At 34.7% G+C, this 16,219-nt stretch overlaps 1 protein-coding gene across 5 annotated transcripts in view; it reads left to right on the forward strand.

Annotated features, from left to right (window-relative positions):
- LOC117124584 (inactive histone-lysine N-methyltransferase 2E-like) overlaps positions 1-15,566 on the forward strand; it is a 61,115-nt gene extending 45,549 nt beyond the window's left edge. For 4 of the 5 annotated variants that reach the window (XM_033270880.1, XM_033270902.1, XM_033270894.1 and 1 more), the window contains 10 exons: positions 3,268-3,508; positions 4,151-4,351; positions 4,657-4,777; positions 6,296-6,675; positions 7,338-7,418; positions 7,828-9,084; positions 9,687-9,985; positions 11,371-11,579; positions 13,093-13,214; positions 13,724-15,566. In XM_033270880.1, the coding sequence (XP_033126771.1) occupies positions 3,268-3,508; positions 4,151-4,351; positions 4,657-4,777; positions 6,296-6,675; positions 7,338-7,418; positions 7,828-9,084; positions 9,687-9,985; positions 11,371-11,579; positions 13,093-13,214; positions 13,724-14,092 (3,280 nt within the window). In that variant the 3' untranslated portion in view covers positions 14,093-15,566. The remainder of the gene's footprint in view (positions 1-3,267; positions 3,509-4,150; positions 4,352-4,656; positions 4,778-6,295; positions 6,676-7,337; positions 7,419-7,827; positions 9,085-9,686; positions 9,986-11,370; positions 11,580-13,092; positions 13,215-13,723) is intronic. The other variant, XM_033270910.1, reaches the window with a different exon arrangement.
- The last annotated feature ends 653 nt before the right edge of the window (positions 15,567-16,219 follow it).

Here is a 16,219-nt window from a genome sequence, read left to right on the forward strand (position 1 = left end):
TTAAATTGGAGAACTTAACATATTTTATTAGTTTTTGTGACAAAAAGTAATATTCATTTACAACAAAATATTAAGGCGGGGCAAAAATATTTCTTAATATTTTTGTCGGTCTGTGACCCAAAAAACAAAATTTTTTAGGTTTATTAAGTCATGCAGCTTTCAACCATTGTTTATCATTCAGTATAGATCTTGATTTCAACATTTAAATACTGTATAGTTACTATTCACTATGCCATTAACCAGTGGAGGTGTCAGCGGGGTGGGGGGAGGAGCGGGGAAGGGGTAGGGGAATTTTCTTTGTCGGAAGGCCAGGACCCCCTGTCTTTCGACGAACGACTAGGTCGTCGGACCAAAAATTTTTAAAAATAATAATTTTCCAATCCAAATAACGCTATCTTGATTGCCAATCCCTAATATTGTGGTCTAAAAACACATTTAGGCTTAAATTAAGCCATAAAAACTCCCTTCAAGAACCCTAACATAGATTTTTTTGTTTCGGGCTATCAACCGAGGCTTTGTCGTAGCTTTGGTTCGGACCCCTCCATCAGACACGTTGGACCCCTTGTTGGCAAACATCTGGCGCCACCATTGCCATTAACATCTAAAGAAAAAAACCCTGCTGTTCATTTCAAATGCAACCATAGGTCTGTGACCGTCGGTCTGTGACCAGACCCAAGGTGGTACCATCTACCCTGCCATCCCCATGATGTAGTTTTACATCACCTTCTCTGTTGATACTAATTCCTTATATATGATTTTACATACTGGATGTGTTACCATAAATCTTTTCGTAATATTTTCAATAGAATTGTACAAAGTTTATATTTGTAAAATTTTCTCTTTTTTTTAAGTCGGTCTGTGACCAAACATATTAATATCAATATTTCATAAATGACTTTATGTTTTGATTTTTGTAATATTGTCAATTAAAAGTATGTGGGAAGGAGTATTAAATTTACTTAGAATTTCAGATTTACTGGTTTATCTGTAATATCTGAACAGTTTTTTACCATTATGAATGCCTTAAAAAGTCGGTCTGTGACCATGGAATTGCCCCTTACAAAAGGAGAAATTAACTTGTTTTGCTAGCCACATGCGATAGTTCCTGATTTGCATGAAAATCCCCTTGGTTGCGATCACCTAGCTTCACCATAACAACAACAAAGATGCCGCTGCCCTCACTCGAGCCTCAACTATAATAGTTCTCCAAAGAAAGCAAATTTTCAGTTACTGTTCAAATTCTTTATCGTAATATGTTAACAATTAATATAGTTATCATTATAGAAAATTAATTAAGCGAATGATGGTCTATTATGAATTATGAGGAAATACGTTTTTGAACCACAGACGGCGTTACCAGATCTCTAAAATTTTCTCTGCTATTAAAGTTAACCCTTTCTATTGGTTAGTTTGATAGTCGTGGCTTGCCAGTCGTCTTCAGTTGAACTAAAACTAGGACTAGATTTAGTAGTAGTTAAAACTTCGACTATGTTGTTTGTGAATACAAATTGAATTTGAAGTTGCAACTAGCACTAAATAAAGTTCTACTGTAGTTTGAAGTTCGACTAAAGTTTGTTTTAAGAATATCGGCGTAAGTGTTACTTGAAAATTTACAGTATACATGAACAAAGAAAGAATTAAAAGAGTACACCTGGTTTAGTACTCACAATTCATTAGACATTAACAAATGTTTAGTAAAGGTTTTTTATCTAACTTGAACAAAAACAGCTTTGTAATTATCAAATGATTTATTACTACTGTAAAACCAGAAACTTTCACATGCAAAAACACTTTTGCGAATTTTGCAAGTAGTCATTGCAAAATAGTAATCAATATATTGTAGCCCTATAATATCAAACACATTAAGCTTGAATCAGTTTCAAAATGAGTTTTTTGGTGATTTAAAACACTGATTTTAACCAAAAATATATTTCAACTTTTTATAATAATGAACAATAGACAGCAGTAATTGTCGGTGTAAGTTGGTATTTCTAGGCCTAAACTCGCCTGCGATGCAAAAACATGTCTAGGGCTAAATCTAGGGAAATCCCCACAAATTGCAACATTTTTGTAAACAGTTGAAAACTTTAAATGTGACCCAAACTCACAAACAGGCTGTAAACTCATCCTCAAGCCAAAATGAGTTTTTGTTATAATGGCATAGAACATATCATTTACTTTAAAATGACAGTTAAATAAACTCAATCGGGTGTCTGGAAGCAAAGTTATGACCGTTTGAATAATTGTCATCTTCTCAACTTTCTTAAATAAAGTTTTGAGAAAAAAATTTTTATTTTTGGCAATTTCCTATTCATTTTCACTAACTCCCATTTGAAAATGGCTAAATTTTGCCTTTTACAGTTTGAATTTAAACTCAAACTTGAGGAATAGTAAGATTAATAATTATACTTTATTTATTACACAAAAACCCAATTCACACAAAATTCATATTTTATGGCATGTTCTGGCTGTTGAGGCTTGTTTCTCAATAAGGTGCTGTGTGAGTTTACAGCCTGTTTGTGAGCTTGGGTCAGAAATCTTATTTTAATTGTTTTGGTGGATTTTATTAAATATATGTAATCATAATATTCTGACCTAAGGACCAATGTTCAGCTCGCAATTTTTTTTTTATTCTACGCCTATTCCTTTTGCAGTTCTATATTCCTTGGTTGTACCTGGCCTAGCTGGTCTTCAGACAGGCCGTAGGCCTATCCAGCTTTAGGCCTAGAACTCATGATACAATATTCCCAGCTATTTTATGGTATTCTTCTCATGAATAAAACCTTTTGTACTTAGCGAAAGTTTCATGATGCGAAAGTTGTTTTACTAGGTAATGCAATTGAGGTGTTTTATGAGATATAAAGGTAATATGTGGATCGCCTCTTTTAAGTCAGGATTGCTTGTATTATTATTTTATAATTTTATGCAATTTAATTCTTACAATTCGTCTTTTTTTACAAGTTGTCCATGTATTAAAATAGTACGTACATTTATGTTTCAAATTGCTAAAGACGTAAATGGAAATAGGCTCTATATTATGTTAGAACTTCATTTGGTTATCCTGTTCAATTAGTTGCTTATCTGTACTTGCGTATCTGTATTTTTTCTCAATTTTATTTCTTTTGTTTTATCTTAATGAGCCAATAAATTAAATCCAATTGCTGTGAGCACTCAGTTACGTTAAATAAAATGATGTGCTTATTGTGCATAAATTAATGATTACTATTTTAATTCTACTGTAATATTGATTATATTTTACCTTTTCAGGAGAACCAGAAACAACAGTGCTGCATCCACCATTAGCACGGAGATAAAGCCCCTGGACCAGTCATTGTCCAGTTTGCCAGCCACACCGATCACCAGTATGCCATCTTTTTTTTCAAGCAACAGTAGTCCTGCGAGAACACATGGTGTTGTTGGACTCATTAACAACAATGATCGTTTATTGCCTTTGGTTTCACCTGTCACTTGTAACAGCAAACATTTCAAGTTTCCGAAGACGAAAAAGGTAATTGACTTCGCATTGTACCCAAGGTTGACATATTTTCAAATCAATATAGGTATTTGTAAAAAATGTTATGCATATTTTAACATAACAAAAATGTCCATGCATACCAAGATGACATTGTCTTGGGATTTCCACCACATTTTCACATAGAGAGACATGTTAGACCCCCATAAATATTATTATCATGCTAAATTTTTTGGACAAGTGAGGTACTGTAGTAGGGAGTATTTATTTATTTTTTGACTTAAGAGGGCAGTTTCGTGCTGGATATTACTGTAGGTATCATTAAATCAATCCAGAAGTAGGACAAAGCACTACCATTGACAAACAGTAACTCAGCAAGTGTGTAGCATAAAATATATCACCAGCTATACCATCCTTTGTAAGGCTCTAATTAGTTATTAGGTAATTTAAGAACTATACTAATTAGTTATTAGTGTAATACTCTAGTGTAGTTAGAAATTTATCTTTTTTAATTAATGGATAGTATTCAATGAACAACATACAAAACATTCAGTGTTGTTTTCAAAAGTTTAGCTCATCCTTGCTTGCAATGTATTTTTGATAGATAAAACTAATTATGAAAAATTAATAATGCTATGTATGGGTCTATATACTCATTATTTTTTTTGTCTTTTGCAGTTGTTTTTGAATGAGTGGTTAAATGAGAAAGCACAAGAAGCATGTGTGGATAATCCTTTATCAATATCCACGGATCCTGTGGATATTGTCGACTCAGCTTCACCTAATACCAACTCTCATTCTCAACTGGCCCGCTCTAATAGCCTCTCCGCTCTAGTAGGCAAGGTGGGTCCAGAAGCAAGCCTAGGATCTGCAAAAAAGGTAAAGGTGTCTTTATTAATATTACTAATATATTGATTAGAATTGTCGGAAATATTATTATTAATATTATTATATTTCAAATACTTTTCAAAATTAAATGCCAGTGAAGCTCCGGTGATCTAATTGTCTGCTTGCAATATGTGCCATATGAAATATGTTTAAATGTCAACTAAAAGAAAGTTTTGGGGTTTTATTTTTCAGTTTTTAAGTGGCAGTATATCTCTGAGCAAATGCTTTTTCTAAATCTAATGACATGCTGATGTATAATATAATATGTTGTAATGCTACTTTCAAACAATTAATAGAGATGGCTGCGGTTAGCAATGAACGAAGCTGGAGGTGGTGGAGGAGGAGATTCACCGGTTGGCAGTGGTGCGCTTAGCCCCAGTGGCATATTGGCTGGGTCAGCAATGTCTCCAAAGAATGGTATGTAATAAGCATGAGATGGGCTTCTTTTCAAGGCTACTTATGCCATGTAAAAAGGGGGGGGGGGGGGGGGCGTGGGGCTTCTTTTCAAAATGAATTCTGTGAATTTTGGGAAATATCTACTATAAAACAATAACATAGGGCCAGTGTAACATCAATCAGGAGTGTATTAACCAGTATTAAATCACCTAAACTACTGTATAAACCAAGCGATTTTTAAATTTATTTTGTTGCTTTGAAATTATTGTACAGTGTATGTTCTGTACTATCTCTAAAAGAAGTCTATGCTATCTTTGCAAACTAAACAGCTGGTTTCAATTCGAGTTGGGCTTCTTCTCGAGATTAAGCCCATTGAACTTCTATCTATTCAAGGTTTTAAGGTAGTTACATATCATACTCTAATGGAAATTATTATACATAATAATTATTATAATGCATGAAAACAATTTTTTGAACCTAAGTATAATAATTTCTTCTAGTGTATGGATAAACATTAGTTGTAGTAGTCATCGGTTGCTATTGTAATATGATCAATATATCTGCGTGCAAATTACATTTAGCTGTGCATATGCGAATTATTGCTGCAGTACGCGCTAGCACACAATTGAAATTGAAATGAACATTTACACAGTATGATGAATAAATCATTGTGTTTGAAGAACATGTATTGAGTTTACTATTTTAATAGACATTCGTCAAAGAAATAACATTTTTTTAAGCACAATATAGTAATCACATTTTAGTCGGTGCAGACAGGTAAAATCATGTGATGATTTCATCTAGGCCTAGGCTTACGAATCTATCTAGCCCTCGGCCTACTGCTTACATCTAAATTTGTTCCTTGCATCTTTAAAATAGGTCTAGGCATGCCTCAAATATTCCTATTAAGTGTTCCATTTCTTTAGTGTATTAAAGTCCATTGATTCAAGAAATTCCTTAATTTTTCATACATAATACTGAATTTGAAGTGGCTTTAATTGTTCTACAAATGTCATTTTTTCAATTACAATTTGTCAACAAACCATGAATGGCGAGTGGTTGCCCCCTCTTTCCACAGGCGTGCGCCGTAGTACCAGGTGAAAAACACTAGCTGTGCACGATGTGGTGATACATACAAGTTGAATTTGCCTTTTGCACACAAACCGAAAAGTGGTCAAACAAACCATGCACTAACGAAAAATATTGAAAATTTAGTGCACAGTTTGGATAGGAAATTAACATCGAGAGTTAAAGTAATGGTGTCACGATTGATTGATAATAAATATGCAATCTCCCCCCACATACTGTTTTCATTAGCATCCTACCAACTACCCATTTTCTCTTGGGTAGAAATACACAGATGTATGTTTGCTTTAATCAAGGATGCAAGTAAAATGCAAAATCTTTGGACTGGAACCACAAGCCTACTTGTTAAGAGGCTGAATTGCAACAACTTTATCAAATGCACCAATTAGTACTTTGTGTTAATAATGTTGATAATGAGAGACATAATGTTAATAGTAATATTGTCATTCACAGAAACGATTACACCATTAAAGAAACGCTGGCTTAGGATTTCTGTATCTGACGACCAATCTACTGCCCTCTGCAGTGCAGCAACGTCAGCATCCTCCTCTCCTCTTCATCCATCCTTAGATACTGATTGTACACTGCCCTCTACATCATCAGTGCTTAGCATTTATCCTAAACCTAATGTGAGTATTGCTGTGGAAGAGAACCTGCTTACTACAGTTGCATCCTCTTCACTGATACTAAAAAGTTCAGAAGACATTCTAAAGGAAGATCAGAAGATTGAGACAAATCATAAACAGTTAGGCCTGGTAGATTACAGCAATGACCTACAAACAAAATGCAAAGAAAAGAATGATTCAAATCAACAAGACCTGCAAGCTGTGGAGGTAAGAAACAACATTCACGTGTTGCTTGTTGTTGCTTAGATTGTCTACTCTGTAAATTTTACTGGTTTGTTTTTGGTTTTTTGCCTGTTTATTACTTGAGTTTTCTTCATTAAATTCATTCTGTTTTTCTATGTCTATGGATGTAATTTATGTGAACTGTGCTTTTCTTTATGCATTTGTAAACACTGGATTCTATTTGCTTGATTCTTAACATATACTCCTTTAATGCTATGGAGAGACAGGAGGAGGAGTTGTTCATATACAATTTTCTTCATTTATAACAGAACTTAGAAGTAGAAACACTCAAAAATAATATATGAAACTTTTTCAACTATGCCTATAAGCATTCATGATTGTGCTAAACTAATGCTTACTCATTTGTACCATATCTGTGAACCTTGGGAATTTATTAAAATAAATGCATCCATCATTTCTCTGCATTTTTGGAAATATGGGTTATCCTCAAAAATTGTTTATACATGGCGTAATGCTGTGACGGTTTGACCTGTTGCTTGTTTACTGTAGAAGTATAACTTTAGCTGGCATGTATATATTTTCAATGACTGCCAACACTATGAGGTTGATTAACCCTCATGACTAAATATTTTATATATTGTCTGATGTGATGTGGTGTGCTAAAATGGTCTTGTTTTTGTCTCTAGCTTATTTTCTCCCCTGCTCACAAGTTTCAAGAAGGTAGTGGCACTATTAAGCCCCTTCCTCTTGCACTGCCAGCTAAAAAGGTTAGCAGATAACATATATAAGAATTATTTCTTACAAAAAAATATTCATATTTGTAAAGAAAGTAAAACCCCTAGGTGCCACCCTTTAATAACTTAACAATAATGCATGTATTTATTTTGACAGCTACATTATCATTTTTATTTGGGCCTTTAATGAACCTTTCAGGAGTGTCTGTGAAACCTGAACAGGATCAGAAAACATGGTTTATAATATAGGTTTACGCTGTTGATTTGTGGGACATATGCAACAATTTTCAAGGGGTGGGGCTTATGTAATGGTCCATTACAAAATAATAAATACTCAACAGAACACAGAGACCAAACCTCATTACATATTTGAAGTGATTGGCAGATTTTTTTGTTGATGTCATGAATACATTTCTGATGCTCTGTTTTGGTTTCATTACAGGATTTTCGCAAGAACTCCTCAATAGATAGTGGTTTGTCTGTTACCACCCCCATGGACATTTCCGAATCCCCAAAATATTTTCCCACAGATAATGTGCATAATATTACTGACCAAAACAAAATTTTTAACAGCTCTGAAAATGCTGTTGTTATTGTGCCCAGGACATTAATGCAGTCGGAACATGCACCATTAAATGAACTCCTTACGGAGACTAAGCCTTCAATTGAAGCCCTCCATTTGCATTCCAAATCTGACCAAAACAGGCCAAATAGACCTAGTTTATCAACAGAAAGGACTTTGGTCTCATCTGAAGGCAGTATTCTAGCCAAAGCTGAACTTGATATCAATAAATCATTGTCTTCTTCGCATGGTACAGTGTATTCATTAGGATCTGGAGATGCTTCGCAAACAGATTTGCAGGAATCTGTCTCAAGTTTATCTGATTTTCAACAATCTTGGAGTTCTGTATCAGAATATGCAGTGCCTGGTAATAGTAAAAGTCTGAACCATATGGATAAGGACCATTTAGGTAATGACATCATTGCACAAACTGCACAAGGAACAATGTCAGACGGTTTGAATGTGTCACAAAGAGTCTCTCCCAATACAGTTAGGACGTTAAACTTTCAATCGCCAAAAAAAATTGGGCCAGACTCTGCTCGCAGTTCTCTTGACGACCAAACAAGTGACCTCTCGCAGAGCAATTACACGTCACCAAAGAAACGTGCCCTCATGTTCATACGCGAGTCAGAAAACCCAAAAACAGTTTTTTCTGCTGGATGGCGAGATAGTGCATCAGAAAAACTACCACAAAGAACAGAAATTGAAAATAAATTACAAGAAAATTGCTTAGGAGAGAAGACAGATGGTGGTAAACCTGTGCCATCAACTCCCACTTCCATGAGCCTCAACATTGGATCAGGTATACCAAGTGTCCAACCATTACCCTATCCTATAGAGGGTGTAGTTACTTCACAAGTTAATAGTGGAACAGTTGCACCAATTGCCCAGCTCTCGCACTATCCTGCAGGTGGTGCGCCAGTAAGCAGTGAAACTGGAATCCATCATCCACCATGTCCTGTAGGTAGTAGGCCAGGAGTACCAGTCCAGTCTTTGTCCTACTCTGTAGGCAGTGCTAACAGCACACCAGTTAAAGTATCACATGCTGGCAGCTCTGGGTTACCAGAGGGTACACCACCAGTCACTCCACCAGTTGGAAGTCAATCACCTGCTGGAACACCAGCTGTAAAAAAGAAGGTTGGTTACCGTGTTGTAAATCTATATTTAAGGGTGTTTACTATATATACTTAATTTTAGTGAAAGGAAATTTGGATGCCCTTGCTATGAAACTAGGGCAGTATTTCATGTAATCATAGTTATTATTTAAGGTAAATTTTATATGATTAATACAAAAACAATTTTTAAACAATCATTTGTGAACATTTGTCAAGTTTTTCAAAGTAAATTATATCTTGCATAATATAAAGATTCTCAAAATGGTTTTTGTTGATATAAGTAATATTGGTTGAAACATTTGTTACCAGAAAATATAGGAATGGTATAATTTATTTAAAAAGTGTTATTGTCCAGGATTTAACTAATTTTCATTTCTTTTATCTTCAAGTTCATATGGGCTGTTTTGCAATTAGGTAGAAGGGGCTATGGGTGTGTTTTAATTTTAGAGGGAAAAAAAATGTTCGCTATAATAAATATGTATCATGGTCACAAATGTTGGTTTTGAAATGTTTTTCCTTGATTGCGAAGCAGTTCGTATTAGGTTTAGACTGTTTTTAAATTCTTTTCGTATGTTATATGACAAATATATCAAACTTATTATATTTTTGACAACATTTTTGTAGGTCTCATTACTGGAATACCGTAAAAGGAAAACAACAGCAAAGCCAACTCCAGCTTCTTCAGATCCCTCAACGCCAGTAAAATCTTTAACATCATCCTTAAGCAAGTCAACTGAAAACACACCTGTAAAGATGCCAACAACACTGGCTACTTTACCCTTGTTTGATACACCTCCTCCAGTAGAAAAGGACATCTCAGGAAAGGGACTTAGGTTGAGTACTGAAGCTGAAAAGGCCATATCATCATTGACATCTTTATTAAAGGACACAGGATCAAAAACTGATGCTGGTGAAAGCAGACGGTAAGTTATAGACTATGAGTAAGGAGCCTGAGTACACAAGAAGCCATGTTCAGATGAGTTAGAAGTATTAATAAGCTTTGAAGAAGCACTTGTCATAAGCCCTGGGTAATGCCCGTGAAGGCACTCTTTGTATTAGGCTACTTCAGTGTTACAGACGATGTACTCATGAGTCAGTCTCAAGTGTGCTGCTTCCTTCCGTGTACACAAGGAATGTAAGGAATACTTGCTCAGTAGCGCCGTTTAAAGCACATTCTTCAGAGCTCACATGTTAATACACCCTTTATTATGACCTCAATTTTTTTCAAAAGATAATTACTTACAAATGAGTGCTAGAATAACATTTCTTTGATTTGTAAACCTTTGTAGGCAGAATGTTTTCATAAGTGTTAACAATTTTAAAAATTTGTGTGCATAATCAATTATCACTTTTGGAAAATTTGCACAATACTTCTAAGCTTTGAACTAGCTTTCAATTAAAAAGAACATTATGCCCTGGGTAAGCTTTGCCTTGGCAGTAACAGGCGGGTAATTTTTTTTGTCGGTGCCGTAACTTTACTTCAGATGGAAGGCTGTCCGAACATAACTAATATTAGTTGCATATGAGAGTAATTAATGAGGATTCAGGGTGAAAATGTATATATTTCAAAATATACAATATTTTTGCCAATTTCACACAAGATTATCAAGGCCATGTCAGTCCAGAAAGTTTAATTTCTTGAACCATCCATCAAATAACAATTAATTTTTAATTTGACATCTCAAAAGATTTTAAAGTTAAAACTGAACAACGTGCACATTATTTCGTACAAGACATTTCTCCACTAAAGAAGTTGGAGAAAATAGTCAAAAGTTCATTGATATGTTGATAAGAAAATTTATTTATTTAAAATTTAAAGTTTAGTATAGTGAAGAAATATATTGTATAAAACTGGACATGTCTTCAAACCAAATGATCTTAACCATGTTATGCTATAAAAAGCCAATACTCACTGTTATTTTGTGGATGACAGTTTATGCTAGATTTGATGAGCTGGATGGGCAGATGGCTTCAAAATGCTTTAAATATTAATCTTACATTACAGGCAAATGGTATTTTTTTGTATTGGGGAATAAATATATTTTAACAATAAAACTAAATGTCTGAATAAAATACTCATAATTAGGGTGCAATGGTTAAATTTACCATTTGCTGCATAACAACTTCAGTTCTACAGTATTCTAGGACTGGTTAGTAAAATATTTTTATTATGTGTATCATAATTTTTGAAAATTACTTGTATGATTTTAATGTACTGTATGGTACCAAACTAAACAAATTTGATAAATTTTCAAATATTGTTACCCAGTACGTGTTTACTCAAATTTACATAACTTTATTTTGACAGGTCATCAGTACCTGTGGCAGAAAATGCAGTAACCCAGTACAAGGGCTTGAGTGAGAAGATGTCACATCGAATTGGGCCAAACCACAACTTAAAGCGTTCACATTCACCTGAGCCCCCACCACCACCACCCAATAAGAAGCATAATCTACAACTTCACATACCTCCTCCACCACCTCCCAAGTCAAAGGCAACAGTGGATTCAAGAGGAGGTAGCTAATTTTGCCATTCTCTTTCAAGTAGATGAAAATTTTAAATTCTGACTGTCTTGCCACTGCCAGGATTATTTTATGATGTTATTTTATTATTAGTAAATAGATGACTAAGTCCTTGATATGAAGATTTAACTTTTAAAATGTGATTGAATGATAGAAAAATACTACACAAAGAAGCAGAATGTTTGCATAAAATCATAAAGATTAAGGGCGCATGAAAATAAAGGGCTATACAGTATTAAACTAACTTCTGACAATAAATTGCAATGTAAATATAATCATTTATGATAAAATCAAAAGAAATGTAATTAAAACAACAGAAGTTGTATTATTCCAGTGGTGCGAGTCATAGACAGATACAGCAGAATGAATAGCAATAGAGTAAAGACTTAGAAATCAGAGTGAGGGTTATGGATTTGAATCCTATATGATGTACACTTTAATAAAAAACGAATAAATCCCATTAGTTTGTATGAAAAAAAAAGTAAAACACACAGTGGGCCTACACCGTTATCTATTTAAAGGATAAAGAAAACTGTTCATTTTAAAGCTGAAAAGTTGTCAAAATATATAAATTTGAATGAAATATTGTTAATTTGAATCTATTGTAGTTGTTTTGTAGTGTTACAATAAACAAGAGCGGATTTAGAACTTTTGGAAAGTTAAAAAAAAAAAGAAGGAAAGAAAGGAAAAGAAAAAATATGATCACCCAAAACTCCTCAGAGGCTATTTTCAGGCGTCTAGGAAACAAAAATTTCATGGGGGCATGTCCCCACGTGTGGTGTTATCTTGATCGGCCCCCTTTCGGATCCCCCTCCCCCACTTTCCTTTCGGACATCTCTGGATCTGTATTCATTGAACTTCTTGTATTTGTCATAGATGTCTGGAAAATGATGAAAAGTTTCTCTTCAGATAATGTCCAAATCAACAATTTTGAATCTATTGCATAACATATGGTATCAGTTCCAATTGATATATCATCTCATTTTATACTATAGTTTTATTGAGGAAGAATAGAGTTTTATTCAATAATTGAATGGTGGGGGAGCCAGAAGCATTTAGTGTTTGGTCAAGCTAGGAGTCCATTACCAGTCCCATCATCATTTTTTATTATTGGTTTAGGCCGAAGGCTATGGATATGCCAAGCAGCAAACTTAATCACTATTTAAAGTGGCATATCCCTTCACAAGTCACACCTAAACGTAAGATTCTCTACATAAACCAAGTATCATTATGAGGCTTAGGGATTGAAGTTTTGTTTTGGTTGTGGAGTTGTTTTGGTTGTGAGAAAAAAAAATCCTGTTACCGTGACAGGAATTGAACCCAGTACAACATCTTAAACAGAACTTCAGAGAAGGTAATATGAAATTGAGTCTTTTCTCAATATTTGTCAGACGAGTGCTTGCACTAGTGTATGGCTAATGACTGCTTTCACATTTTTTGTTGCTTCTTGTCTGTTGCATCTGTAAACCTATTGCTATGAAAGTTTGTTTACTTTGGTTCCATATAGGCTTTAATAATACTGACTCAACACCTCCGCCCCCATTTGGCAGACAGAATAGTTACCAAGCTAGTCCGGTGGCATCTGCTTCAGCAAGGAATAATACTGGGATGCAATTATATCCTCAGCAGGTTAGCAATTCAATACTCATTTTGCAGTAAATCTTAGCGTATACATGTTATTTATCCACTTAATAATAAATGTAACATTTTTACAAATGTTCTATAATGATTGTTGGAAACAAGTCTCCACATTTATTACTACTCATGTTTTTTGTAACCGATAACCATAATTTTCAAATTCAAACTTGAGTACTGATCATGTGGGTCTTAGACCTTTGTCTGGTTCTCCAAATAGGTCTTTAGTAGAAGGTAATCCCAAATGCATTATTGAATAAGCTGTTAGTTATCCCATTGTACTAAGCCGAGCCATTTTGTAATAGGGTGGCCAGTTCCCTTCCACATCGCCTTATTCCTCCCCAGTAGTGAACCAGGTACCCATTTATACTCCTGGGTGGAGTGAGACAAATGTGGTAAAGATCACAACTGAAATGCACAGTGAAGGTTCAAACCTTCGGGGTGCCTCATATCAAGAACTTTTCTGTTGGTTTAAATTCATAATAGTATATTTGTTTTTTTAGTCGCAGTATCATGCATCATCATCATCATCACCCAGGGGTCACCAGACCAGCTTGACTTACCCTGTACAGTCAACTCGTCCAAGCCAAGTCAACTCGAATCAGCCTTTGAACACCACATTCCTAGGCTATCATGAGCAAGGCAACCTGGCCCCAGCACCAACGCACCAGAGTCAATCCACTTCACAGCAGTACTACAATGAAACCTACCAAGTATTCCCTCAGCAGCCAACAAACGTAGCACCTCAGGGTGTCCCTCAGGGTGTGAACTTTCAGCAGCAACATCGCCCTCAGGGTGCAAAACCAACATTTTCAAAGCAAAGTTATGGACAGAGTTTTTCTCCTCGACGTGGTTACTACCAATCCCAGTGATATTTGTATCTTATTCATGTCCACCTAACCTGAGCAATCTTGATGAAATGAAAAAGCAGAATATCCCGGCTCAGACACAGCCACTTGCATTGATGTGTGGACAGTGATTCATTTACATGCGTTGAGTCGATAAACAGCGGCCACTAAATAGTATCCTATTGAATATTGCAGCATCATTATATTTGATTTAGTAATTAGCTTAATGATTATTTAAATAAATTTTAACCATTCTTACAATAAAGGGGCTTGGTACTGTATCTGTTCTACGAAACTGATGTTCAAGACATTACAGAAACAAGTTTGTACAAACTTAGTTTCAATATTCCATTTCATGCTACTGGTGATGAGGATTTACCTGTTTTGTATCTTTGTTAAATATCCCTTTTTTTTTTATTTGATGTGAACTTTGCCATCAGTTTGTACAGCTTTCTTTTTCAAGGCATAGTTTAAATATTTTTATTACATTGGTAGCAAAGTTGATTCGGATACTCATAACCTGTATATGCAATGAGAGGTGTGTATAAAAAATGCCATGAAATTCTAATATGGTCACAATTATAAATTTGGGAATTGTATTTTTAGCTTGTTTATTTTCTCTAATAGTAGCCCTTTTATAAAGAATGTTGGTGTTTTACCCGGTTACCCACAGCCCTTTATTTTGTTGAAAGGTGTTGTTTTGTGTACATAGATGCATTCAAAGTGCAAATAGGACATTAGTGTGGGGTGTTTTTATTTGGATCTGACTTTAGTTTTAATGATGGAGCTTTGCTTTCATTTTAGAAGGTTTGTGGGAGGGATATAACACCAAGACTGATTATACATCCGTTATGTGATATCCTTGGAACAATTCACTGTATTCTGATTTCTTGATTGACAAAATTTGTACATGAAAGTGTACCCTATTAATGTACAGTAGCTGAATTCCATTTTTGTACGGCAATGTGTAGTAAGGTAGTCTATAAAAATGTAGCTGTAGAGTTAGCATTTGTATCTTGAGTGCTTGTAAATAGACTGTCTAATAATTGTTCTGTTGCCTCATGAGTAGGGGATTGGGGGAAGTGTAGAGGTGTGACTGGTCAGTGTACTTGCAGACAGTCACATGACAGAAATCGATAATATCCTACTATAGTGGTAACATCTTTTAATTTAATATTTTCTAATAAATTATATGTAGAAAATCAAACTTTGTATTTATTTATATATTTTATTTTTGGTTGTATTTCTTGATTTTAACTTGATAAAATGGGATGTTTTATCTTTAGTAAAATAAAATCCAAAATATTAGGGGATGAATTAATTGATATTCAAGCCTAGAACTGATTTCAATACATTGAGGTATTATTCTGTTCTCTCAGAGTACAGTACAACTGAAGCATCAACAACCTAATTTCTATTTGATACCAAAACCAATTGTAAAGGTATTTAAAAAAAAAAAAAAAGAGAGAGAAGCTTGATTAAATATGATAGCACTAGATATTCTTGTATTGTTTTGTATTCATTTTTTGATGGATTTGTTGATTTCATTTATATACAACTAATTTGAGGTATGTACAGTTGCTAAATATGAATGCACCACATATGATTCACCAAGACTAGAATGTTGCATTTTTAGTTCCTATGCATGTAATGCAATATGAACTATTGTAATCACCCTTCGCTGTTTTTCCTATGTTTTTTATTGTGTGTAGTGTGTGTGTAGACATTTATGCAAATGCGCATGCGTCAAAGAAATGTTTTCCGACATTTTGTTTTACATCGCGATGCAAGTTCGATGTGAAGTTTCTGCAGAGAGTTCAGTCAGGGTTGGCAAGTCGGCATGGATGAAAGGAATAGATGAAGGAATAGATATACGGCGCTGCAAGTAGCAGCCACCATACAAGTGTCTTGGAAACCGTCTGGAATTCCTCTTTTTGCACGATTTTTCTTTAAAATCTGCTGTTGGTTTGTCTCCTTAATATCTGAGACTACAATGTTTCGCTTTTCTGTCTTTAATTTACGTTTTTTCAAGTCAATTTTTTAATCCTTATTTTCACCATTGGCTAGGCCATGACTTACCATTCATGCTTGAGTGGTCACCATTGTCGGTGCCTATACAGTCCATGTTACAGCCTGCTATTGTTAGGCCTA

The sequence above is a fragment of the Anneissia japonica genome, unplaced genomic scaffold (assembly GCF_011630105.1).
Source record: "Anneissia japonica isolate Jap-2015-1 unplaced genomic scaffold, ASM1163010v1 scaffold1244_len109368_cov187, whole genome shotgun sequence".
Taxonomy (NCBI): Eukaryota; Metazoa; Echinodermata; class Crinoidea; order Comatulida; family Comatulidae; genus Anneissia; species Anneissia japonica.